The sequence below is a fragment of the Polypterus senegalus genome, chromosome 6 (genome assembly GCF_016835505.1).
Source record: "Polypterus senegalus isolate Bchr_013 chromosome 6, ASM1683550v1, whole genome shotgun sequence".
Lineage (NCBI taxonomy): Eukaryota > Metazoa > Chordata > Cladistia > Polypteriformes > Polypteridae > Polypterus > Polypterus senegalus.
The window spans coordinates 37,460,001-37,485,987 of NC_053159.1; the positions used below are offsets into that span (position 1 = coordinate 37,460,001).

General features: G+C 40.2%; 2 protein-coding genes across 4 annotated transcripts in view; one reads left to right on the top strand and one right to left on the bottom strand.

Annotated features, from left to right (window-relative positions):
* The window catches only part of prdm2b (PR domain containing 2, with ZNF domain b), a 232,163-nt gene extending 213,936 nt beyond the window's left edge, over positions 1–18,227 (top strand). For both annotated transcript variants that reach the window (XM_039755847.1, XM_039755848.1), the window contains 3 exons: positions 1,821–1,928; positions 9,536–13,995; positions 17,608–18,227. In XM_039755847.1, the coding sequence (XP_039611781.1) occupies positions 1,821–1,928; positions 9,536–13,995; positions 17,608–17,634 (4,595 nt within the window). In that variant the 3' untranslated portion in view covers positions 17,635–18,227. The remainder of the gene's footprint in view (positions 1–1,820; positions 1,929–9,535; positions 13,996–17,607) is intronic.
* Positions 18,228–20,563: 2,336 nt separating this feature from the next.
* Positions 20,564–25,987, bottom strand: part of mib2 (MIB E3 ubiquitin protein ligase 2) — a 209,762-nt gene continuing 204,338 nt past the window's right edge. For both annotated transcript variants that reach the window (XM_039755849.1, XM_039755850.1), the window contains 2 exons: positions 24,716–24,781; positions 20,564–22,322 (listed from right to left, as the gene is read on the bottom strand). In XM_039755849.1, the coding sequence (XP_039611783.1) occupies positions 22,081–22,322; positions 24,716–24,781 (308 nt within the window). In that variant the 3' untranslated portion in view covers positions 20,564–22,080. The remainder of the gene's footprint in view (positions 22,323–24,715; positions 24,782–25,987) is intronic.

Below are 25,987 nucleotides of genomic sequence, written 5' to 3' on the forward strand. Positions count from 1 at the left end.
TATAAACTCTCCCACCCTGTTAACATTATTAGAGCCCTCTAGACATGAAATAACACCCTTTAGTCAAACGTTTAAACTGTGCTCCATGACAAGACACAGATGACACTTCTTTCTCACAATTAAAAGAAAGCAAACATATCTTATCTTCAAAGGGCGCCGTCATAAAGGAGCGCTCAGGAGCAGAGAATGTCAGAGAGAGCTGCAAAGAAAAGCAAACAATCAAAAATCAATACATGCTTTTAAGTATACAGAAGCACCGCGATAAAGCGGCATTTTGTAGAGGAGCGTCCGTGTCCTCTGTGCAAACAGCCCCTCTGCTCACACCCCCTCCGTCAGGCAGAGAGAGTGAGAAAGACAGAGAGAAGCAAACAAGCCACGCACTGAAGCATATCTTATAGCATTGAGGAGTTTTAGTTAATATGCAATACATGCTCTGATTGGGTAGCTTCTAAGCCATCCGCCAATAGCGTCCCTTGTATGAAATCAACTGGGCAATCAAACTGAGGAAGCATGTAACCTAAATTAAAAGACCCATTGTCCAGAAAGCGGCTGAACCAGTGAAAAATCTGTGATATATGTTTAGATGTGCTTACATTTAAAATCCGCGATAGAGTGAAACCGCGAAAGTCAAAGCGCGATATAGCGAGGGATTACTGTATATGTACATTTCAGTTTAATGAAATATGTATGTATGTGTGTATAATTTTTTTTTTTTCTTCTAATAAGCCTTGTTCATGATAGGTACATTACAGAAAAAAAAAGAAACATCATTTGAAGAAATGTATCCAATAAAAACACAACATTAAATAAAGTAAATGTTTTTGTACATATTAGTATATATTAAGGAAATTTTATTTTAGTATTTTTATGGTCATTGAGCAATAAGACTACAGAATTTCATTTTATTAATAAAAAATGAACAGTTAACACCTGTTATCTATAGTTTAATTATAAAAATGCACTTTTTAATATAGGATATAAGGCTTCTATGCATGTGGTTATGCAAGAGCTTAGTGCAAAAAGTTTTTAAGGGGGGAGTGGGGGTGTATCTGAATCGGCCGATCAAGATGAAATTGGTGATTGGTATCCACCAAAAAAAAAATTTGATCGATAACATGAAAGTTTCTGTGGACAGTTTTGATACATTTTGATCTTGTCCAGTATTGTTTATTATAGACCAGCGCATCTCCATTGCATCCTGGAGAACCATAGGTCATTTTGGCTGCAGGTTGTCTTTACCAGTTTTGCTTTGGTCAAATTTTCGAATAAAGCAATTTTTCTTAGTTTTAAAGTTAACTCGCTTCTTCCAATTTAGAATCTTTAATTGCCTTGTTTAGTTTTACACAGCTAGATTTTGGGTTTAATTATTGCCAGTTTTCTTACTGTTATCCATTATTAATGAGCTCTCTCCAGCACTCTTGCACCCCAAAATTGTTTTTGTATACCTTTGCAGAATCCCTGTAATTTATAGATTCTTCAGTGGAACAGGTTAATAAGGACACTTTTTCCCCCCCCCCCATTTTAAAAAAGCTTAAAAAAAACTTAAAAGAGCTGGTGGTAGAAAATCTTGATGCTTTGCTTTTCTAAGAGTTGTTATTACACAATGAAAAGAGATTAAATCTCCATTATTAAAAAGTTTTTAAAGTCTGCGTTTTAATTAGTCTTGTTTCCATAACACTCTTGATCATTGCACAGGCTACAAAACCTGTGAATTCTGAGTGTTTTGTATTGTCTGTGTGTTCCGTTGAGGTGTGTTCTAATACATGCCTTATGTCAGGTAAAGCTGATTTCTGATTATTTTTCTCTAAATTTCTCCAAAGCAAGAAAACGGTGGTTGAACAGACAAAAGTCTGCTGGTCCCCTGGGAACCACAAAGTCCAACAGAAAGTCCAACTGTTCAGTTTCAGTGATGCGAGGATCAGAGGAGGGTGAGTATTTCCAAAATAAAGTGGCTGAAATGTAATGAATTACACCATACTAGGATGTCACGATACCAAAATTTCAAACTTCTGTATAATACTAAGTATTGAAATTCGGTACTATTTTCAGTACTCAAAACAATGTTACTAAGGGGAAAACTTGTTATATGCATTAAAATCTTTACTTTGAAAACAATTAATAAAAATGGTATTCATTAAATTCAAATGCTTGAAGTAATGCTATCTTTTCTAATAATTAAAAGTAAAGAAGTTTAAATGCCTTCAACAGGGTGTGTGTGTTGTGCTTTTAAACATTAAAGAAAACAAATACTGCTACTGAGGTAGTGCAATGAAATGTCACAAATGTCGTTAAATGTTACTTGCATAATATTGCAATCTTATAAACCATATACATAATTTTAAAACTCAAGTATTCATTCAAGTAAAAACTTTGTTTATTAAAAAAAAATACTCAAAACTATCTAATGCATGCACAGATCACTAACACATTTAACACTAGAATTCCTGAAGCCTACGGAAAAAAAACTCTTGATCCCGGCCCACCTTAAATTCCTTCGCACCTCTCAGTCAGCGTCTTTTGTGTTGTAAATGTGTCGATCAGCACAAGCAGCAAGTGGCCTGCTATCCCATTTCCCGACCCACTGTCGCAGCTCAAATTGCAAAGAAGGTTCACGGTGCTCATTGTTTATCTTGGAGTGAAGTGCCAAGTGAGTGTTTATTTGATATTTGGACTTAAGGCTTCACACATTATACACTTCATGTCTACATTTTGTCATTTATTACTAAAACATAAAAATGTTTGTTTTAACGATATGTTTACATAGATTGTTGTAGATACGAACATACATGAAATGTATTTTAAATGACGATAAATTATTTGCTCTGTGCAGCTCCAGGCACTTCAATCACAAGATAAACAATGAGCACAGAGAACCTCCTTTGCGAATTTGGCTGTGGCGAGGGGATGGAATAGCAGTCAGCATGTGCTGAGGGACACATTCACAACACAAAAGACGCTGACGGAGAGGTGTGATGGAATTTAACTCTTTGAGGGCTAAATATTTTTTCCAAAAAAAAAATTTTTTCTAAAAAGTACACAAAGCAATGATTTCACACATCAACATATAATTTCTGTTGCTGCACACTGTGGCTAGAAGTTGGACAGAAATGCGTGGCAGGGCCGGCAGGTACAGTGCATTGCAATATATGGTTTGTACTACTTGTCCTTGTAAGAGGCGATCCTCCCAGGTGAACGCTGCCGTAGGTGCATCAGCTACACAAACCTGTTCAGGGCTATGATCAGGTGATTGCTGGTACCTCACATTTGTTTTTGACCCCTTGTATCCAAGTCAGAGTCCAATTCAGTAATAGTATGCAAACGTCATCCACAACGTATTTTTGATTTATGCATTCACTTTAATCTTTTGCCAGATGTCAGTGCCATTTCTGCCACTGTTTACTCCTCGCAGCTCACTTGAGCACAGGGAATGTCGTTCAAATCGATGAAATTAACTTACCTAACAGCAAAAAGAGTCCACCTAAAACATAACACCAGGTTTTGTCACTATTGATTAACCACTGTCAAACTCTACTTTTAACAAAAGTCGACACCCGCCCTGAAAGAGTTAATGTGGGGATGGATTGCGAGTATTTTCGTAGGCTTCAGGAATTCTAGTGTTAAAGGCTTTTCATAAATGTACATTGCATTTTTGTGTAAGTAAACTGTTTTTGTAATTTCCAAAATATTTTACAAGAAAAATAACAAGCCAAGTTGCTCTTCAATGAAGTTGTGCTCTGTTGGCCTGAAAATGTGCCCTGATGTACTAAATACAAGCTATTCATCACAGCTGGAAGTATATAAGCACACGGAAAAGTTATACCACCTTAGTAAATGTGACAAAATATTATTTTAAAATTGTATGTAATAGTAGAAAAATAACATAATAACATATGGTGGCAGATATCACAAACAATAGTTAAAAAATCAAAGGAGTGAAAGAGTTCTGGTGCTAACGAGTGTTGTACATAAGTGATCTGCGGGTAAATAGTTGTAGACCTCTGTCTAATGTGTTAAATGTTTAACTAGAGAAAATGTTTTTTGCATATAAAGATCAATGTTATACTCCTATTTAAAATGTAACAGTTTACAGGTTAATACTTGGTAATGTTTCCATAATTTAGAAACCGCACAATTCTTTGCAATGACTTGTGTGTCAGTTCTTTAAGCAGGGCTGGTCAACCCAGAAGGGAGCTGCCTAGGGCACCATCTAAATAGTTAATAGGCAGCAAGGGGGCTATCCCAGCCACTTTTCAATGTCTCATAGTAATGACTGCTCACTTCAAAGCTGTTCGTTGCCATATTAACACCTGTGAGTGGGTGGAAATGGTGTCTTTGTCTGTAGTCATGGTAAACTGGGAGTACATTCATAATGTAGGCTGTAGAATGGATAACACAAAAAATGAGTATTGGAAGTAATTTTAAAAAATGTCAAAATCAATTCTTTTAATAGCCCAACAACATACCAAGAATATTGACCGAGTAGAAGATATTCTTTATTAGCTCTTATTTCCGTCATTATAATGTATGATTATGGTTTTAATTTATTTCAAGTCTGGTACCCTTATTGAAGATAAAAGATAAATTTTTTATCCATGTACATTATGACTTTCTCCATGAAAACAGATCGTACTCTGTGGAACACAACTGGTACATAAACAAATTCCTGGTGACCTTTCTGAATATTGGATACTAGCAAAATACCCGCGTTTCGCAGCGGAGAAGTAGTGTGTTAAAGAAGCAATGAAAAAGAAAAGGAAACATTTTGAAAATAACGTAACATGATTGTCAATGTAATTGTTTTGTCACTGTTGTGAGTGATGAGTGTTGTTGTCATATATATATATATAGATATATATATATATATATATATATATATATATAGATATAGATATATATAGATATAGATATAGATATAGATAGATATATATATAGATAGATATATATATAGATAGATATATATAGATATATAGAGATATATATATATAGAGATATAGAGATATATGATAGATATACATATCTATATATCTATATATATCTACATATATACACACACAGCTATTTTGTATCAGTGCAATACGCTACTTGTTAAAACGGATGACTCCCGCTCTTACGTGCAAGTCTGTGTGGATATTATGAACTATCGTATTTGTTCAAGTTCTATTTAAATTTTAAATAGAAGGAATTTTTATTTAGTCGACAGAAATATCTTTGGTAGGAATGGTAAAAACAGACAGGAATATTATTCGTGAATAAATCAACTCAAACCTTAAACAACTTATAATATTTTGCTCTCCATAAAAATATATCCTGTCTAAATTATACAAGTTAGAAATAAAGTAAACGTTAAAAGAACAAACATTCAAATTTCTTTACTCTTATGTAATCTATACTAATAAAAGGCAAAGCCCTCACTCACTCACTCACTCACTGACTCATCACTAATTCTCCAACTTCCCGTGTAGGTAGAAGGCTGAAATTTGGCAGGCTCATTCCTTACAGCTTACTTACAAAAGTTGGGCAGTTTTCATTTCGAAATTCTAAGCCTAATGGTCATAACTGGAAGGTATTTTTCTCCATTAACTGTAATGGAGTTGAGCTGCAAAGACGTAGGGGGCGGGGTTTCGTGTGACATCATCACGCCTCCACGTGATCGCGCAGTGCGTAGAAAACCAGGAAGACCTCCAAAAGCGCTTAAGAAAACATGCATTATATAATTGAGAAGGCAGCGAAACAATAAGAAGCGAGCGAGTGACATGTACTACCATATTCATGAGTGCTGCTACCTCGGAAAGAAAGCAAGGTGTAAACCTAAACATTAAATTAAGTTCATAGACAGGCTACCGCTGGCGTTTCACATGCCCACAGGTAATGCGGGATACAAGTTTAATGAGAGGACGCAGGATATAAACGAGAGTTTTAATCACTTTGTAACTAAGTTAAAATTGTAGGTGAAGGGGTGTGCTTATGCAAATTCCGAGAGACTGTGTTTGTGGGGGATTGACAGTTGAGGCGGGTGGGGAGTCACGTCATCATCTCCCTCCCATTTACCTCATTTCGCTCTGAGCTGAGCTCAGGCTAACGCCGTCTTCGAAGCAACCGTCACACTGCCACCAAATACTCACAGAAAAATCCACAAGTTAATACACACGCTGTCTCTAGAGTTTCTCCACACTGAATTCTCCAGGCACTACTTACAAAAGGTTACACTGACAATCGTGTTACGTTATTTTTAAAATCTTTCCTTTTCTTAGCACAAGCACAGCTGAGAAGCTTCGATGCATGTGCTCCATAACGCGTTAAAAAATAATGCATTTAATCACGCTTTGCATTACAAGCAAAGGGGAGCTTTTGTCAATGCATGATTTCCTGGTACACCGATTACATTGATCAGCGCATCCCGATTCATTTTACCCTCGCACCACCTTAGTTTGAGAAGAAGTATGAAAAAATATGAGGTTAACACAGAAAAACAGATCACCAATTCAAGCTTTATGAATAATCGATTCACCATCAATAATTATTTTGGTAAATACTCAGTGTAATCCTCCTTCCATTTTATAATTTTTCCGCCACTAGCCATGATTAAATGAACGGTAAAAAAGTAAGAGCAAAGCGAGGGTGACTTATTTAGGCAGGTATATATATGACAGCAACACTCATGACAATGTCAATCATGTTACGTTATTATTAAAATGTTTCCTTTTCTTTTCATTACTTCTTTAACACACTACTTCTCCGCTGTAGCTGGTATTTTGCTATATATATATAATATATATATATATATGAATGACCTCCAAAGAGCACTGAGACTTTGTCCATGGCTGTATTTAATGTTACCTTAGTCCTGGCACTTAAAACTTTCTCTCGCAGTTTCGCTGAGTTTGTGTCAAACACCACCCTGACCATCTCATCTTCCTCTCCATAAGCACAGTCCTTCACCCGTGAATATTTACCCGTGGCAGTTTGCTATTGGATTGCCGCTGACGGACGGCCTTATATGGGCAGGCACTAAATTACAAACTCCAGCGGCAGCCTGTCTATGAACTTAATTTAAAGTTTAGGTTTACATCGTGCTTTGTTTCCGAAGTAGCAGAACTCATGAATATGGTTGTATATGTCACTCGCTCGCTTCTTATTGTTTCGCTGCCTTCTCAATTATATAATGCATGTTTTCTTCAGCGCTTTTTTGAGGTCTTCCTGGTTTTCTATGTACTGTGTGATTACGTGGGAGGCGTGATGATGTCACCCGAAACTCCCCACGGCGTTGAAGCTCATCTCCATTACAGTAAATGGAGAAAAACTGCTTCCAGTTATGACCATTACGCGTAGAATTTCGATATAAAACCTGCCCAACTTTTGTAAGGAAGCTGTAAGGAATGAACCTGCCAAATTTCAGCCTTACACCCACACGGGAAGTTGGAGAATTAGTGATGAGTGAGTGAGTGAGGGCTTTGCCTTTTATTAGTATAGATGACAAGAACATAAAAAAAATGACGCAGAGTATTAATGATGGTATATGTGCATTATTTATAAAGAAAACACTGTCCTGTGGGCACCAAAACAAATGCAAAGGCCATAAAACTTACCAACATATGTCAACTTCTGAGCAAAAAGTGTTACCTGCATAAAGATTCACCTCTTGGGATACCATACATATTAGAAAACTACAGTACCTTCATATTTTTTAAAAAGTTAAAATCTTTTTCTTCCGAGACTTTTATTTTTCAGAAGTAAAGATACCTCAATCCTTTTTTTTGTCTCCATAATATTGCAAAATTTCAATCCCAGAGAGCTACTTTCATGAATACTGCAGTTTTAGTCATAATTTTGATAGCAACTTGTGTACTTGGCCTATATTTTTCTTTAGGTGAAGAGTAATTTCTTCGAGTATTTTCACAATTAAGCTCTCATTTTATTCAGCTGTAGGACAAACTAGATGCTGCTTCATTTTGTTATACTTTTTGCAGCTTAGAATTAAGGCCAAAAAGTTCTATCTTGGTCTCATCAGACCAGAGAATCTTATTTCTCCCCATCTCAGAGTCCTTCAGGTGTCTTTTAGCAAACTCCATGCGGGCTGTCATGTGTCTTGACTCTCCTTAGTGTGTGGAGACAACCAGGCACTGCTCATCACTTGTCCAATACAGTCCCCACAGTGAAGCATGGTGGTGGCAGCATCATGCTGTGGGGGTGTTTTTCAGCTGCAGGGACAGGACGACTGGTTGCAATCGAAGGAAAGATGAATGCGACCAAGTACAGGGATATCCTGGACAAAAACCTTCTCCAGAGTGCTAAGGACCTCAGACTGGGCCGAAGGTTTACCTTCCAACAAGACAATGACCCTAAGCACACAGCTAAAATAACAAAGGAGTGGCTTCACAACAACTCTGTGACTGTTCTTGAATGGCCCAGCCAGGGCCCTGACTTAAACCCAATTGAGCATCTCTGGAGAGACCTAAAAATGGCTGTCCACCAACGTTTACCATCCAACCTGACAGAACTGGAGAGGATCTGCAAGGAGGAATGGCAGAGGATCCCCAAATCCAGGTGTGAAAAACTTGTTGCATCTTTCCCAAGAAGACTCATGGCTGTATTAGCTCAAAAGGGTGCTTCTACTAAATACTGAGCAAAGGGTCTGAATACTTAGGACCATGTGATATTTCAGTTTTTCTTCAATAAATCTGCAACAATTTAAAAAATTCTTGTTTTTTTGTCTGTTAATATTGGGTGCTGTGTGTACATTAATGAGGGAAAACATTAATTTAAATGATTTTAGCAAATGGCTGCAATATAACAAAGAGTGAAAAATTGAAGGGGGTCTGAATACTTTCCGTACCCACTGTTTGTGTATGTATATGTGTGAGATATAGATATAGATAGATATATATAGATAGAGAGAGAGAGAGTCTTTGAAGATTATGTATTCATATATACATTATAGTCAAACTTTAGAAACAAAGGCAGGTTTTCTTGAATTTGAACCTTTGATGCTCTAAAGTACATTTTAAAGCTGTTATGTTACATTTACTCTGGTGCTCTACAGACGATCAAAAATATGCAGTTTTTAATAATGCTTCACTCGAAAATACAGGTTTCGTAACCAGACAAATGTTTGCCATTATTATGAAAAAACATGTTTTACTTCAAAATTACCTAGTATTTCTCAGTGCCAAAGTAAATCTGTTGTACTAACATATTACTTGTTAGAAATAAGTTAAAAGAAGTGGATTGTCTTTTGTGATTAAATTTTTTTTAAATCGCTTTAACAGTGATGTTGTAGATACTTAATTTGCTTTTGTCTACTAATTTACTTCTCATTGACCTGTTTTAAACATTAGCTTTAAGCTTCTAGTCTGTTTGTATTTTGTGGCCTTTTTATGGAAAATAAGAAATTAAATGCTTAGTGCAACATTTTTCTATATAGCTTGATATAAGTGTGGCCTGAATTTATTTGTGATACAGTGGTCAAGTGAAATTCCCCTTTGTAAGATGAGCTTGATATTCTGGTTTGATTGGTTGTTTACTCTGTTTGTCACAGGTCCTAAGGAAGAGGATGAGAATCCTTCAGCCTCCAGTAAGTTATCAGTGGAGCAGACTACCATTGTCAAGGAGATAGTAAGCCAGGAGAATTTGGACACCATGGTCCCACCTTGCATTCCAGAGGCATTAACTGAAGAAGAGGTTGAGGATGAGGAAGATGAGGATGATAACCTGGTGGATGACGATGATGATGATGATGATGTGGAGGAGGAGGAAGAGGAGGCGGAGGAAGAATCAGATGAAGAGTTGGGAGAAACGCATGAATTGCTACCAGCAGAAATTAATGATCCAGCCTCGGTTAATCCAGATAAAACTGTTGCAGATATGCAGGCACAGTGCCACCATAACCCTTCAGAAGGTGAAGACCAAAAACAGGTGCCTCAGGCTCTCCAGGATCACCTGCCCAGCTTAAAGAGCAATGAACAGGATTCTTTCCTGTATCCATGCCAACACTGCCAGCGCCGATTTACCACAAAGCAGGGGCTTGAACGACACATGCACATTCATGCCTCCACATCGAGCCATACATTCAAATGCTGCTATTGTGACAAAGCGTTTGGTACACAGATTAATCGTCGCCGCCATGAGCGAAGACATGAAGTGGGCCCTAAAAGAAAACAAGTTGTTCCTGTTGGCTCTATTGTCTCTTTTAGTCCTCCTCTAACAACTGAAAGTTCAAGTCCAGATCTTGTTGCTACATCAGGCAATTTTATCATCATGGGGTCACAGAATGATAGTGACCTGCAAGAAAATGTAGAATATGAAAAAAACGACTCTTTGGATTTGGAAAAGATGGCCATTCTTGATGAAAATGGGGAGGAACGAGAGCTGCATCCATGCAAATATTGCAAAAAGGTATTTGGAACACACACTAACATGCGTAGACACCAGCGAAGGATACATGAACGCCACCTACTGCCAAAAGGCGTTAGGCGAAAAGGAATACTGTTGCAGGAAGCAGAGATACAGCTTCCTAAAGTGCCGTCACCTCCAGAGGAGTCTTCTAATGCCAGTCCTCCACCCGTCTATATGCCAAGTGAAGACCTTGAAGATGATGGTGAGCAGGATGAAGAGTATATTGTGGACATCTCAAGCAACATTTCTGAGAATCTTAGTCTCTATATTGATGGGAAGATCCTCTCTACTACTAGTGTCAGCAATTGTGAAGTGTTTGAGGTTGACCCCAACTCTGCTACTTTACTTGGCCTCGATGCTTTATTAATTAGCCCTGATAAAGTTTGTGAAGGAAGCCCAATAGAGACCACTAACTGTAAAACCAAGGAAGCATCTGCATGTGGGTCATCAGTTGTAAGAAGGCGAACTGCCAGTCCTCCGCTACCTAAAATTAAAAAAGAGTTGGATCCCGAGCCAGTGATGTCATCCTCCTCCTCATCATCTTCCTCTTCGTCATCATCGTCATGCTCCTCCTCCTCCTCCTCCACGTCCTCTCTTTCGACTTTAGTAGTAAAACTGTTTCCTCAGGCCAATGACAACATGGCTCTTCAAAAAGAAAAAACGGTTTACCTTTCCCCAAAACTTAAGCAACTTCTCCAAACACAAGACAGTCCCAAACCAGGCCAACTGTTTACTGAGGGTAGTAGGCTTGGATCGCCTCTGATGTCTTCCTCAGGCAGATTCAAACGAAGGACAGCCTCTCCTCCAAGTTCGCCACAGCACAGCCCTGCTCCGCGAGTTGAAAGTGGAAAATCTGCAGTAGATGTGCCACCTTTTGCTCTGAAAGTGCCAAAGATAGAAAGCCACTGCTGCTCACCAAGTTGGAGCTTGTCTAGCAAGGATGAAAAAGAAACCTTGAGTCCACTTGGGACAGATGCTTACAAAGTTTCTTCAGCTGATTGGTCGTCTGTCAGAAGTTCAGGTTCTTCATGCAACCAGCAACCTCTTGACCTCTCCAGCAGTGTTAAGCAGAAGGCAGAGGACATATCCAAAGGGCCAAATACTGGTGAGACTGTGCTGGATCTGAGCGTTCACCGAAAAGCTTCTCCAGAGCCTGATGTCAAACCTACTGGGATATCCCAGCAGTTACTAAGGAAGAAAAAACCAAATACATGCATGCTGGAGAAGGTGCTTCTAAATGAATATGTTGGGGAAGACGTAGGAACAACTGCAGAAGAGGTGGATCTTGAGTTGGAATCTTCTTGTGAATCTAGAGCGCTGTCCCCAGGACTCAACCCTCACCCCCCTCCTCCCTCATTAACCCCTGTGACTCTCCACCCTCCTTCTCCCAATACACCTGCTCCCACTGCTCCCACTTCACCTCCACCTCTCCTGCCTAGTGTTCCTTCTCCTATTTCAACAGCAGAATCCCCTGCCCTTCAGCTTTGCTCCTCCTTTTCTTCACTTCCTGTTTTGTCTCCCAGCTCCTCTCCTACTCCAGTTCATTGTGCTACCCTTAATGCCTCAATTACTTCAACTGTAGATCTAGTTCCTGATCATTGTAGTAAGGATTTGTGTCATTCTCTTTCTGAGGCATCTGTAGTGGAATGTAATTTGCTTACTTCCGATGCTGCAGAGTGGCCTGCGAAATTGGATGTAACGCATGCGGACTCTACAGATAGTCAAATGAATTCTGCCAGTCCACAGCTACCACAGTGTTTTCCAGCTGATCCAGATGAGAAGGCTTTAGATGCCGTTGAATCCTTTGACCATCTTACCGCAGATGCTTGTGGGAGAGAAGTAGATGGTTCCACTATAGAGGATGCTGTTTCTCATGCATGCAATGTATTGGTGCCCAGCTCTGCTGCAGTTGACGAATTTGCATCCCAGTCTTCTGTCCCTCTTTCATGTGTCCAGGTCAAGGAGACTCCAGAAGATGAAATTCAATATGGAAATGCTGGTTCTACACTTAGTCCCAGTGCAACATTTCAGGAGACATCCTCTTGGCAGGATACTTTCTGCAAAAACTTTAGTTGCAATGTTTGTGAGAAGTCCTTTACATCAATCAAGGAACTGAGCCAACATATCACGGACCATGTTAGTGACTGGCCCTACAAGTGTGAGTTTTGTGTGCAGCTTTTTCAGGATGCCAAGATTTTGATGGATCATCGCTCTGTACTGCATGGTGTAGGAAAGGTCTTTATCTGCACCCTCTGCAACAAGGAGTTTGCTTTCCTCTGTAACCTGGAACAGCACCAGAAAGATCTGCATCCAGAGGAACTCTGCACTCACATGGAGCTTGAGAATGGCAAGTTGCGGCCTCAAAATTACACAAACCCTATCCAAACCATCCTGGATCCAGACCCTGAGATTTCTGAAGAGGATGAAGAATTGAATGACTCCAGTGAGGAGTTGTACACCACAATTAAAGTAATGGCTACTGGTGGTGACAATTCCAAAGGACCAGATGTGCGGCTGGGAATCAACCAACACTACCCCAGCTTTAAGCCACCTCCTTTTCCATATCACAATAGGACACCTGCTGGGTCTGTGGCTTCAGCCAGTAATTTCACCACCCGCAACATCCCACAGACATTTAGTACTGCCATTCGCTGCACTAAGTGTGGCAAGAGCTTTGACAATATGCCTGAGCTGCACAAGCACATTCTTGTGTGTGCATCTGCCAGTGACAGAAAGCGCTACACACCCAAGAAGAACCCAGTACCCCTCAAACAGGCTGTAAAACCTCAAAATGGCTTGGTCTCTGTTGCTGCTACTGCAGAAGTCAGTAGCTTAGGGCAGAATGCATTCCGTAGAATGGGGCAACCGAAAAAACTTAATTTTAATCAGGAACCATCCGCCAAGATGAAACTCAGTGCACTGAACAAGAAAAAGAACCAGTTGGTCCAAAAGGCAATTTCCCAGAAGAACAGAGCTGCTCTTACTGCTAAAAGGAGCCACGAAATTTCTACAAGTCACATTTGTCCTCACTGCAGCCGAGAGTTCACTTACATTGGAAGTCTCAACAAGCATGTAACGGTTAGCTGCCCCAGAAAGCCGGTCTTATCAAAAAAAAGTAAGAAAACTGGTAGCAGGGGTGCTCAGATGTCCAAAGAGAAAAGTGGAAACCTGAGGAGGAAAACGGCAGACTCTGAGATCAAGTTGCAAGGCTCACCAAATAAGCTGGGGAAAACCAGAGCCAACCACATAGGGCCAGTGATCAAACCAGCTGGACATAAGACAAAGGTTTCAAGCTCACAGATCCGCAGTAAAAGACATGCCTCCTTCCAGCCAAGCACTATACCTTATGCTAAAAAGAGCAGGATGCTGAGTAAAGGAAGTGTCCAAATGGTGCAATCCCACTTTTCTTTAGCAGTTAGCAACCACATGCAACAGCGAGGAACTAAGGAGGTGGCACAGAGGAAAAGCACAATTCCATCCCTCAAGAAAGATCACTTGCCAATTAAAACCAGAGAACGCAGCAGTGGGCCAGTCACTCGCAGCACTGCTTCAAGTGACATCCGTGGACAAGATGGCAATATGCAATCGGACGACAGAGAACCGGTAAATTGATTAATTTTACTGCTGCATTTAAACTTTTCTTTAGTAAGAAACTTTGTAAGAATAAGTCTTTAATTCTCCAACCCCCACCTTCTTAATTGATTTACTTCCACAATATAATAAGTTACTATTAGTTAATCCACTGTAATTCTTGGATAATTTATTATTAACCCTACAAATCAGGTTCTTTTTATTTATTTGCTTGTTCTCCCCAGCTTCCATATTGTATGCTTAGCATTTGTTTTTTTCTGTTTATTAAAACTAAATGACAAAACTAGGAGAGGAAAAAATAGTATTTAGTAAGCAATTAGGAGTGGGTGATACAGACTTAATATCCTGATATTTCACAACATTTTTGCAATAGTTATTGGTTATGATGTGAAGAAAAATGCTCTTAATAGTAGTATTACTTCAGAAAGTTTTATAAAATTCCAAACACAGATAAACTACCGTGCAAAACATTTTTAAATGAATGTTTTTCGTAAAACTTAGGCAAGTATAAACCAAAAACTAAACTACCCATTAATCTTTAGTATAATAGTAAACGGTAGGCTCATACAAAAATTTCCCTTCATATCTTCAAGTTTAATGTGAATAGTCAAAAGTATAACACCCTGTCAAACAAGACATTACCTTCAGATTTTATGAAAATCAGAAGTGTACATACAGTACAGATACATTACTTACCAATTGTTAATTATTGAAAACAAAGCAGCATTTTCTTTGCCTGACCAAATTGCAAAGACTGCATCCAGCTGATACAGAACACTGTTTTAGATTTGATAAGAAGAATCTCGCATCCACTGATACCGGCGTCTGTGCTGAACTGTGCCAGGATACTGTATGGCCTTTAGGGAAATTCGCCTTTAGTGTTGTGCACTGGTAGAGGAAGATGCACACAGGTAGATTACATCCTATGCAAAAGAGTCAATCTAAAGGAGATTGAAGACTGCAAAGTGGTGGTAGGAGAAAGTGTAGTCAAGCAGCATAGGATGGTGGTCTGTAGGATGACGTTGGAGATGAAGAGGATGAGCGTGAGGGCAGAGCGAAGGATCAAATGGTGGAAGTTGGAAAAAGGAAGACTACTAGGTTGAGTTTAGGGAGAAGGCGAGACAGGCACTGTGAGTTGTATGAGAGGTTGTACACTAAGGAGGGAAAAAAGGACCTGTACCGATTGGCTAGTCAGAGGGACTGAGCTGGGAAAGATGTGCAGCAGGTTAGGGTAATAAAATATAAAGATGGAAACATACAAGCGAGGAGAGTGTGTTGAGCAGATGGAAAGAGAGGCTGATGAATGAAGAAAACGAGAGAGAAGAGATTGATAATGTGCAGATAGTGAATCAGGAACTGCAATGGATTACCAAGGAGGAAGTAAGGACAGCTATGAAGGGGATGAAGAATGGAAAGGCTGTTGGTCCAGATGACATACCTGTGGAAGAGGTATTTAGGAGAGATGGCAATGGAGTGTTTAACCAGATTGTTTAATGGAATCTTCAAAAGTGAGAGGATGCCCAAGGAGTGGAGAAGAAGTGTACTGGTGCCAATATTTAAGAATAAGAGGGATGTGCAGGACTGTAGTAACTACAGGGGGATAAACCTGATGAGCCACAGCATGAAGTTATGAGAAAGAGTAGTGGAAGCTAGGCTAAGATGGGAGGTGGTGATTAGTGAGCAGCAGTATGGTTTCATACCAGGAAAGAGCACCACAGATGCAATGTTTGGTTTGAGGGTGTTGATGGAGAAGTATAGAGAAGGCCAGAAGGAGTTGCATTACGTCTTTGTGGACTTAGAGAAAGCATATGACAGGGTGCCTCAAGAGGAGTTGTGGTATTGTATGATTAAGTCAGGAGTGGCAGAGAAGTATGTAAGAGTTTCACAGGATATGTACGAGGGAAGTGTGACAGCAGTGAGGTCCGCGGTAGAAGTGGCAGATGCATTCAAGGTGGAGGTGGGATTACATCAGGGATCAGCTCTGAGCCCTTTTTTATTTGCAGTGGTGATGGACAGGTTGACAGACGAGATTAGACAGGAGTCCATGTGGATTATGATGTTTGCTGATGACATTGTGATCTGTAACGATAGTAGGGAGCAGGTTGAGGAGACCCTGGAGAGATGAAGATTTGCTGTAGAGGGGAGAGGCATGAAAGTCAGTATGAGTAAGATAGAATACATTTGTGTGAATAAGAGGGAGGTCAGTGGAATGATGAGGATGCAAGGAGTAGAGTTTGAAGGTGGATGAGTTTAAATACTTGGGATCAACAGTACAGAGTATTGGGGATTGTGGAAGAGAGGTGAAAAAGAGTGCAGGAAGGGTGGGATGTGTGGAGAAGAGTGTCTGGAGTGATTTGTGACAGACGGATATACGCAAGATTGAAAGGGAAGGTCTACAGGATGGTAGTGAGACCAGCTGTGTTATATGGGTTAGAGATGGTGGCACTGACCAGAAATCAGAAGACAGAGCTGGAGGTGGCAGAGTTAAAGATGTTAAGATTTGCATTGGGTGTGACAAGGGTGGACAGGATTAAAAATGAGTACATCAGAGGGTCGCCTCAAGTTGGACGGTTGGGATACAAAGTCAGAGAGGCAAGATTGTGTTGGTTTGGACATGTGCAGAGGAGAGATGCTGGGTATATTGGGAGAAGGATGCTAAGGATAGAACTACCAGGGAAGAGGAAGGCCTAAGAGAAGATTTATGGATGTAGTGAGAGAGGACATGCAGGTGAGGGTGTAACAGAACAAGATGCAGAGGACATAAGGATATGGAAGAAGATGATCTGCTGTGGTGACCTCTTGCGGGAGGAGCTAAAAGAAGACTGGTGATAGATACAGCTACAAAGATTGTTTGGGTAACAGTTTCGGGCAATTCAGACTTCCATTTATAAGTTTTATGATATGTCTTAGTAAACTTTTGAGAAATTTCCTATATCTGTTATATATAAGGTGCCAAACCCCCCACCACCAAATTAAACTGATTTCAAAAAATCATAAAGAATTCTTACAAATTCAAAATGCTCACTCCTGGAAATTATTAAGCAGTACACAATAGGATTGTCGGATCGAATGTTGCTATTTAAAAATTAATTGAATGTATTATAAAAATGTATTTTTTTCCAAAGGTAAAAACTGAAGTCTAGATGTAAAAGGAGGCTTGTTTGCTTTACCTCTTAACTCTTTTCAGCATTTTGTTTTTTTTGTTTTGTTTTTTTTCCCAGACATGCTACACAATACAGTATTGCTATTTTCTAATAACCTGTTTTTGTACATTACTTGTGCAATTAACCTTCTGTTTATTAACGCACCCCTACATACTTTTGGACAATTTTTTTTTCTTTGTTCTAGCTATGCTCTTGAATCGATAGTTGTACTAAAATTATTGTACTGCTGCTGATTCTGTTCTGATTGTCCAGAGCCTGATGTCTCTGACAGGCGGACTGCATTCTGATAAATCTGTTGAGCATCAATTTCCTTTATCATTATTGATAACTTGCACATTTCTATTTTTTTCTTATTTTAATAATTTTAATCACTCTGCTACTGGCTGTGAAAACTAGTTTGTTTTTTTTTTTCCTCCAGCAGGCTTAGATGACTTTATTTTTTTTTTAAATTCATTATCAGGAACCTTCATTGAAGCTGTCAAGGTAGGAGCTATGAAGAGGAGGTGGCATCAACACCCTTCATGGTGTCTTGTCTGAAATGTTCACCTATCAAGCGAAGTTGCAGTAACTGGAGGTGCCACAAACTAAGGGCACGAGTAGAAGAAATCACTTGGGAGAAATTAACCAACATGCACTTTGCAAAGAGAGTCTCACTTTGCTTGCTGTTTGTATGTCTGTAGTAAGAGGACAGTGTACATTTTTGTACATATTTATATATATATGTAAGTATATATGTATAGTGTATATAATATATATTTAAAATAAGTTGGCATTTCTACACTCTGTAGATAAAACTGTTCTGTAAAGCTTCCTTCCTGGATTACTGCACATGGCAATCACTGTTCACTTGCATTTTCTTAAGCCTTTGTGCTCAGCCATTCAACACTTGATGCTTGTCACTTGCATGTATAACTTCAGTAAATTGTTAGAGTGAACCTGTCCTCTGCAATTCCACATTGGACCTTCAGCCAGGCAAAGAAGAGAGCGGAGGACAGGAGCTGTCATAACTCTACCCCCCTCTTGTGAAAACATTTTGCAGCCCCATTGTTTCTGCTGTGCAGGCATGCTGCTGCAAAAAAAGACTGAATTGGAAACCACTTAGTGTTCAGGTCGGTAATATTCTCAACATCTACTGTATGCAAGTCGAGGATGTGTAAGGTATTTCACTCATGATGTCTCTTCAGTAGCAGAAGCGGCAGAGGGTCTGTGGTGAAGGGCAGTATGCGGGTCCTTGGCTTTGGACCAGTTGCTTGTTTCCAGCAGTTTCTGAGCACTCCGCGTTGATCTACCTCATCAAAGCGTTGAGTCAAAGCATTATCGTGTTTTTAAAGTGAACTTTGCCACATTTACTCAATTTCTGTATCATTCCTGACTTGCTTCTTATGGGGATGGGCTGCTGAGGGTGGTGGAATAGGGTGGGACTTTGGGGGGGGTGGGGGGGTGGTGACAAAGTAATTTCGAGTGGAAATGTACAGAGTATGTAAGCCTGCCTGTTTGGGACTTTGTGTGCATCTCTCAATGTTCTAATGGTGTAGCTGGTTAAAAAGAGAAAAGCGGAAATGCCTATTTAAAATTAATTTATGTTTCTTCATGAACTTGTTTAATGTATGATTTACCTAAATGCATTATTTCCCCAATACCCTTTGATTTGTTGTTCTGGGTTGTGAAATAAATGGAGAATGTTCTTGTACAAAACTGTTTGGTATTGGATACTTAAGTGATATGTGCCTGTTTTGAAGTATTTGACGCTATTGTTGAAGGAACGTTTTCATTCCAGATATGGCAGTGGGGGGAAAATACTGCAGGACATCATTAAGAGTCCATCTAATGTCTTGCTTCCATGTGCTAAATTTACCCAGCTCACCAGGTGTATCTTCTGGGTTGTTTTCTTGGTCCCAGTTCCAAAAAAGGTTCCAGTATCAAACTGTAAATGTGCTTAATATAGTCCTGCTCTGGTAATGGTATGGAAATGATGCCAGCTGCCTGGCTGTGCTAAAGCCATGGTTTCTGAAAAGTTGGTGCCTTTGCTATGGTTTAAACTAATCAATGATTTATACCTTTTATTGTTCTTGTACTTAATAGAAAACATCTGCCTGGTTTCTGGTACAGAAGAATTACTCTTCTTAAAGAGAAATGTACTCCCTGTCTGTAGCAAAAAGAGTCTTAACGCAACAAAGACCATGTTGGGTGAGCAGAGCAGCACCCTATTTTCTAGGTCTTCCACCTTGTCAGTCTCGGAGGTGGCACACATCAGCATTTTGTCAAGTTCAGTCCTCAGGGACACCAGTGGCTAGTTTCTTTTTTTTATTTATTATTTCAAACAATTTCACAATCTGTGTGTCATTTGTACTTTTAATTGATTTGCAGGCCAACAACCAAAAGATGAAATGTTTGTTAAGAAATTCATAAATATTTGCATTCTTTCCCATTGCTTGAAAATGCTTCCATTTCTTTTGCCAGTTGTATTTCTTTTTATGAAGTTTGCTGGTGCTGGGCAATGCAGACATCGGCATTAACATTGAGTGCTAAAGCAAAGCTGCTCATTTGTAAAATGTGTTTTCTTTGAACAGATTGTTAGAATAAGACCATAAAAATGCAACACATTGATTGTATCTCAATTTCAATCAGCAAGTGAATGACAATCAAAGTCCTAGTCACTGCCATGCACTGAGCTGGCGCTAGTAATTACCGTTAGGAAAGCCGTTTGTTTGTGTAAATGGGAAACGTGCCTTCTGTGAGCATCTGCTGTACAAAGCAGCTGGATACCCCCAATAACATGACTGCCAATGAAACATGGAGAGGAGTTCAGGCGGTTTTCCCCGAGCATTGCTTTCCAGTGCCTGGTCAACTTTTGTAAAATCTGAATTTTGAGATTAGAAGGTAACATTATATATTGCTCTGTGTGAAGTTTACCCTTGCATCTAACCCTGTGGTTTTGTTTTTGGGAAAACTACCTACCTACGCAAGTAATTTTCCTTGATCTTTGCCTACATTTGTACTTTTCTGCATCCTTCAATTGACAAGTTTTAATCTGCTGTTGAGTACAAATACCAGCATGTGGTCACTGCAAGAATTAACTGTAGGAGTTTGAGCCATAAAGTCTGTGTTTTGATTGTTTCCATCTTTTCACCATTACAAAAGGAAATTACCAGGTTAACAAAGTTTTCACTTTTGTTTTGGGTCAAAAAACAAAACACCAGTTTAAAGCAAGACTTTCATGGTGGAAAAATGGCATTGGACAAGACCTTCATGTAGCCGAACCTTGACCAGTGTCTCGTGGAGCTGTGGTCTCGGTGCATTCCCAGTACGTGAGGTGCTTGGCTTGACCGTATCTAAAGGGCATCAAGGGGAGCCATACTGAGGGTGACATGTTTAAAAACCAAATCAAAGACTACAAATTACTCTAGACCAGTCTCATTTTATAAAATAATTACATATTTATTTCAAAATATTCTTAAAGAAAACAAAATAACTTGAGTAAAGAACAAGGCCCAGAGCAGAGAGTGAAGTTCTGTACAACAAATACTGATAGCATCATTTTATGTAGATATATATATATGTTGTTGTTTTTTTTACAATTTCCAAATCCCCTCTTAACACTGCGCTGGTTCTTGACTTTTTTGGTGGGGTTTAGAGCCATCAAAAGGTTGTGCCTTAATGTGGTTGTATAGTTTTTTACAATTTAATAAAGATAAGCATCTTGCACTTGATTTGTAGCCCAGAAGATTCTGAAATGGACAAAATGGAAGCCTAGTGTGAGAAAGTGGAAGTGTTTCAAACAGGCGTTAGGACGTCAGAGGTGGTGACATTTTGGCATTTTAGTACATCCATGTAGCTACAGTAAGATGAGGACGTAGTCATCTTCAGTGTAAAGTAAAAGATACAATCGGAACTGCGGCAGCGCAAGACCCTCATGAGATGGTCAGTTTCCTGACTGGCTGTTTGGCACCAAACTTGAGTTACTCCTACATGTCACGTGCATATGTTTAATTGCTTAATAAGTTATCTTATTTTTTTTTTTATTATAAAAAAAGGCAAGAAGAAACATTCAAGTGCTACATCCCAACAGGAAGCCAGCAGTGCCAAGAGGAGGTGTCCTGCGCCAGTGGGTTGACTGAAACGCAGTGGTCAGAGATTCTCAGTAGTGCTGTGGGAAGATGAGCAGATGTGATGAAGGCTCCTCCACTTCATTCACGACTGCGGTGTAGTTGAGAATATAAAGCCATGAATGTAACTGAAGCTGTAAAGTAAAGCAAAGTGGACATCCGAAATGCCAAGCACAAGAAGTGGTGGCTGGCCGGCCATCTCCAGAACAGCATGTAGTGTGTACTCTCAACCGCGAGACCTGTACAAGTCCTCATCTTTACTTTGCAGCCCCCACTGTCCTTGATCCCAAGTGGAGGGTTTTTTTTTTCCTCCTCCAAAATCAAAGCACCTTCAGAAAAACAAGCAAGTATGTATAGCATGTGGAAACGGGAGCAGAGCCCTGTGTTTTTCTGCATTTCTAGAAGCAGGTGTGTACAGCACAGCTTTGTTTAGTCATTCTGACAAAAACAAAAGAGTGGCTTTCAGTGAACAGTGGATCAAGTTGGCGTTTTGGAGAGTCCTGTTACTGGATGTGGAAACCATTAAGCAGCTAAGCAGAGTAAGTGGTGTCATCGGTGACTGGAATTCCTTCTGGTTCTGCCACCTCCCAGCAGTAGATGGGGTGCAATACTTGTGGCCATCTTTCAAGGTAGAGGAGTAATCGACTTTGAAGATGAGGAACGGGGCTTCCAACAGTTGGCTCCTTAATGGCTAGAGTAGCGTATTCATAAGCGCGACACATCGGGCCCACTTGTACAGCAATACTGGAAGAACTAGAATCATCTCCCAAGAACCGCACTGGTTCCAGATACACCTTTGGGAGGCTTGGGAAAACCTCCTTTGTCCCTCATACAAACAGCTGGATGCGCTCGCGGATAGTTTGCCGGCAGATGGGACAGGATTTGAGGGAGGCACTACATTCCAAGCAGGAAGCGTGGCCGCACTGGAACACCAGCTTGATTTGGTTGTCAATGCAGATCGGGCAGGTGATGCGCTCCTCCATTTGCCGATAGCGGGACTGGAGCTGTTCGAGAAGGTTGTGCTGCTCAGGGTTTTCTGCACTTGGGCTACAATCGACTTCTGTGTTATCTGCAAAAGAAAGCATAGAAGGGGGAAGAAAAAGTCTTTCTCAGTAAATATTCATGGCATGAAGTTAACATCAGATGTCAGTAACAAGTAATCCACACATACAAAAAAAGGTCTGTGTAGTAAAGTGGGAAAAGTATTGAACACATTAAGATAAGGAAGAGCAAAATGGCCTGGAAAGCCGAGAAACCAGACGATTATCTCCTAATTGATAAAGTTTCTCATTGCCGAGGTGTCACACAAGAAGCATCTCATGATGGGTAAAAGCAAAGACCTTCACAACCTTACTGTTGCCAAACACACTGATGGCATTGGTGACAGACGTATTTCTAAACTTCTGAATGGTCCAGTGAGCACCGTTGGGGTCTTAATATGGAAGTGGAAAGGACATCATTTCACCATAAACCAGCCATGACCAGGTGCTCCTCACAAGAGTTCTGACAGAGGAGTCAAAAGAATAATCAGAAGACTTGTCCAAGAGCCAAGGACCACTCGCAGAGAGTTTCACAAAGACCTGGAATTAGCAGTTGTTTCAAAGAAAATAAGTAATGCACCCAACCGGCCTGGCCTCTATGCATGCTAACCGCACAAGACTCCTCTACAGAACATTTGGACAAGACAGTGAAATACTGGGAGAATGTAGTCTGGTCAGATGAGACCAAAATTGAACTCTTTGGATGTTCATTGCACACACCATGTTTGGAGGAGAAGTGGCACTGCATATCACACTATAGACACCATACCAACAGAGACGTTTGGAGGTGGGAACATCATGGTGTGGGGCTGTTTTTCAGCATATGGTACTGGCAGACTTCATATAATTGAAGGAAGGATGAATGGAGAAATGTACCGGGACATTCTCGATAAGAATCTGCTGCCAACTACCAGGATGCTGAAGATGAAACATCTCGGCAAGTCAATGACCCTAAACACACAGCCAAGGAAACATTTTAGAAAGAAAATAAAACTGCTAGAATGACCCAGTCAATCACCCAACTTGAAAATCTATGGAAAGATCGGAAGAACGGAGTTCATAGGAGAGGCTCCCAGAATCTTCAAGGCTTGAAGACAGTTTAGTTTGTGTGCAAGAATGGGTCAAAATCACACCTGAGCAATGCATGCGACTCATTTCTCCATCGAGGAGGCCTCGTCTTGAAGCTGTCATTACCAGCACAGGCTTTCCTACTCAGCATGAAATACATTTCAGTAAGCGTGTTCGATTCTTATTCCCTGCGTCATTCCACTTTATTACGCATAATTTATGGACTTACTTGTGGAATACTGACATCTGGTGAAAATTTCATGTCAATAGCCCTGTTAGAAATATATTAACTGATGCGTAATAACTAGGCTAGCTGGTGAAGTTTGCAGATGATACCAAGGGACCCGGGTACAATACATGTTGTGCAGATTAGTAACAAATGTAAACGATTGTAGGTAAGTGTAGGGTGTTGCACGTTGAAAACGTCCCTAATTACGCTGTACTTACCATGTAAATTACCTGTATAACTGGGTGTTATTACTGCGTATTTACTGTGTAATACAGTGTAACGCTAAGTACTCCATTATAAACATAGAAATTTAGGATCGGAAGTAGGGGACCCACTTTTATTGCTTTCAGCAAGATTTTTTGTTTAGTCTCCCACCCATTAATTCCATCCTGCGAAATCGCACTTTGCCTAAATGCCACTCGGCGCCTAATTCACGTTACAGGCAGCTGAGGTGTGCCAGCTGTCCGCCTCTCCCAAACGTCTGGTTATTAGACTCACGGGCAACTCCTGATGATCTCTTTATAAGTAAAGGTGTATGAATGTGCCTTGCGATGGACTGGTGACCCACTGAGAGTTTGTACCTTCTCTGCACCAGACATGAAGAGCTCCAGGCCCCCAGAGACTTTCAAAAGTAAAGTAAAATAAAATACAGTATGTACCTGACAAAGAAATTCACCTTGCAGGTACACAAAAAGACATGTAGGGCCTTTCTGCTCCAGATACCGACCGAAGGGTAGCAGCTTGTGTGGTTCCTGCTGTAGACGCTCGCAGCGATGCTCTACTGGGGCATTTGAGAAACCACAATACATCAAAACAAGATATCCTCGAATCCACTAGCATGTTAAGTAAAGCAACAGACAGAAAACACAAAAGGAAATGTGGTCTCAAACATATTCCCTGGGCATGACTCGAACTACAGGGATGGAATTTTTCAGGCACCCAGATGTTTGTGTCTTATCACGGCTTTGAACAAAAAAAGAGAAGCCTGAAGAGAGACGAGCCAGCTGCTTCAAATAATGGAACAAAACGCAGTAACATTATTCCTAACAGAAAATATACCTAAACGATCCAAAGAGCCAGAGGCTGTAGGAGACATGCTAGCCAACTGCAAAACGGGGAACTTACCGGGCCTGAGTTTCTTAGTTATTGTAACTTGACATTTGATGCACTTCTTCATTCTCTGAGCACAGGCTAGGAATTAGAAATAAAAAAAATAAAGAGTTAGACGGCTAGTTCAAGTACATAACTGTTTACCCAAAGCCTACGTCAAATGATGGGACTTTTCCAGCGCAGTCTTTGAATATCGGATGTAGATGGTGATGCGCTTCCATGAAGTCAGCCTCATAATGTGATGTACCCGGTTGCCTCTCACCTACTAGTCAGTGGCACGCTATGATAAAATAAAACGGGTTTGACTTTATCTTTAGTTACAGGGGTGGGCAATGTCTGCGTGGAAACTGAATACCAATGAATGGTCATCCGGAAGTACAACGCATTTAACGTCATGATAACGAATAAGGAACACTCGGTGTTTTGAACCTCACCAATAAGAAGAGAAGTACGTCTGTCTGACGTCTTGTGTTTCACGTAACATAATGGAAGTTGCCGCAGCTGTTAACCTGTGTGGACGTGGCCAGCTCTGTCAGGCAACAGAAAAAGCTGTTAGCGTGAGTGTGATCTGCCACAGTGCAGCGACAAGATCAGCAAACCTAACTCACCCAACAACAAAAAGTCGTGCAAATGTGACCCCGGCTTAACACAACACAGGATTGTGGGAGCTCTCATTTTTAAAGCAGCCATACCACCCGCACTTCAGATCAGATGATCTACCTGAACATGTGCTTAGATGAGAGACCATTTAGGAAAAGAAACATTTTTTTTTTTACAGTGATCCCTCACTATATTGCGATTCGACTCCATCACCGATTTTATATGTAAGCATATCTAAATATCACAGATTTTTCGCTGGTTCACGGATTTCTGCGGACAATGGGTCTTTTAATTTATGGTACATGCTTCCTCTGTTGATTTGCCCAGTTGATTTCATAAAAGGGACGTTATTGGTGGATGGCTGAGAAGCTACCTAATCAGACCACAAATTACGTATTAAATAAAACTCCTCAATGATACACGATATGCTTCCTGCGCGGTGCTTCTCATACTTAAAAGCCCGAACAGCACGTATTGATTTTTGATTGTTTGCTTTTCTCTCTCTGACATTCTCTGCTCCTGATGTGCGCACTCCTTTGAAGAGGAAGATATGTTTTCATTCTTTTAATTGTGAGACAGAACTGTCATCTCTGTCTTGTCATGGAGCACAGTTTAAACTTTTGACTAAAGGGTGTTATTTCATGTCTAAAAGGCTCTAATAATGTTAAAAAACGTATTTAGAAGGTC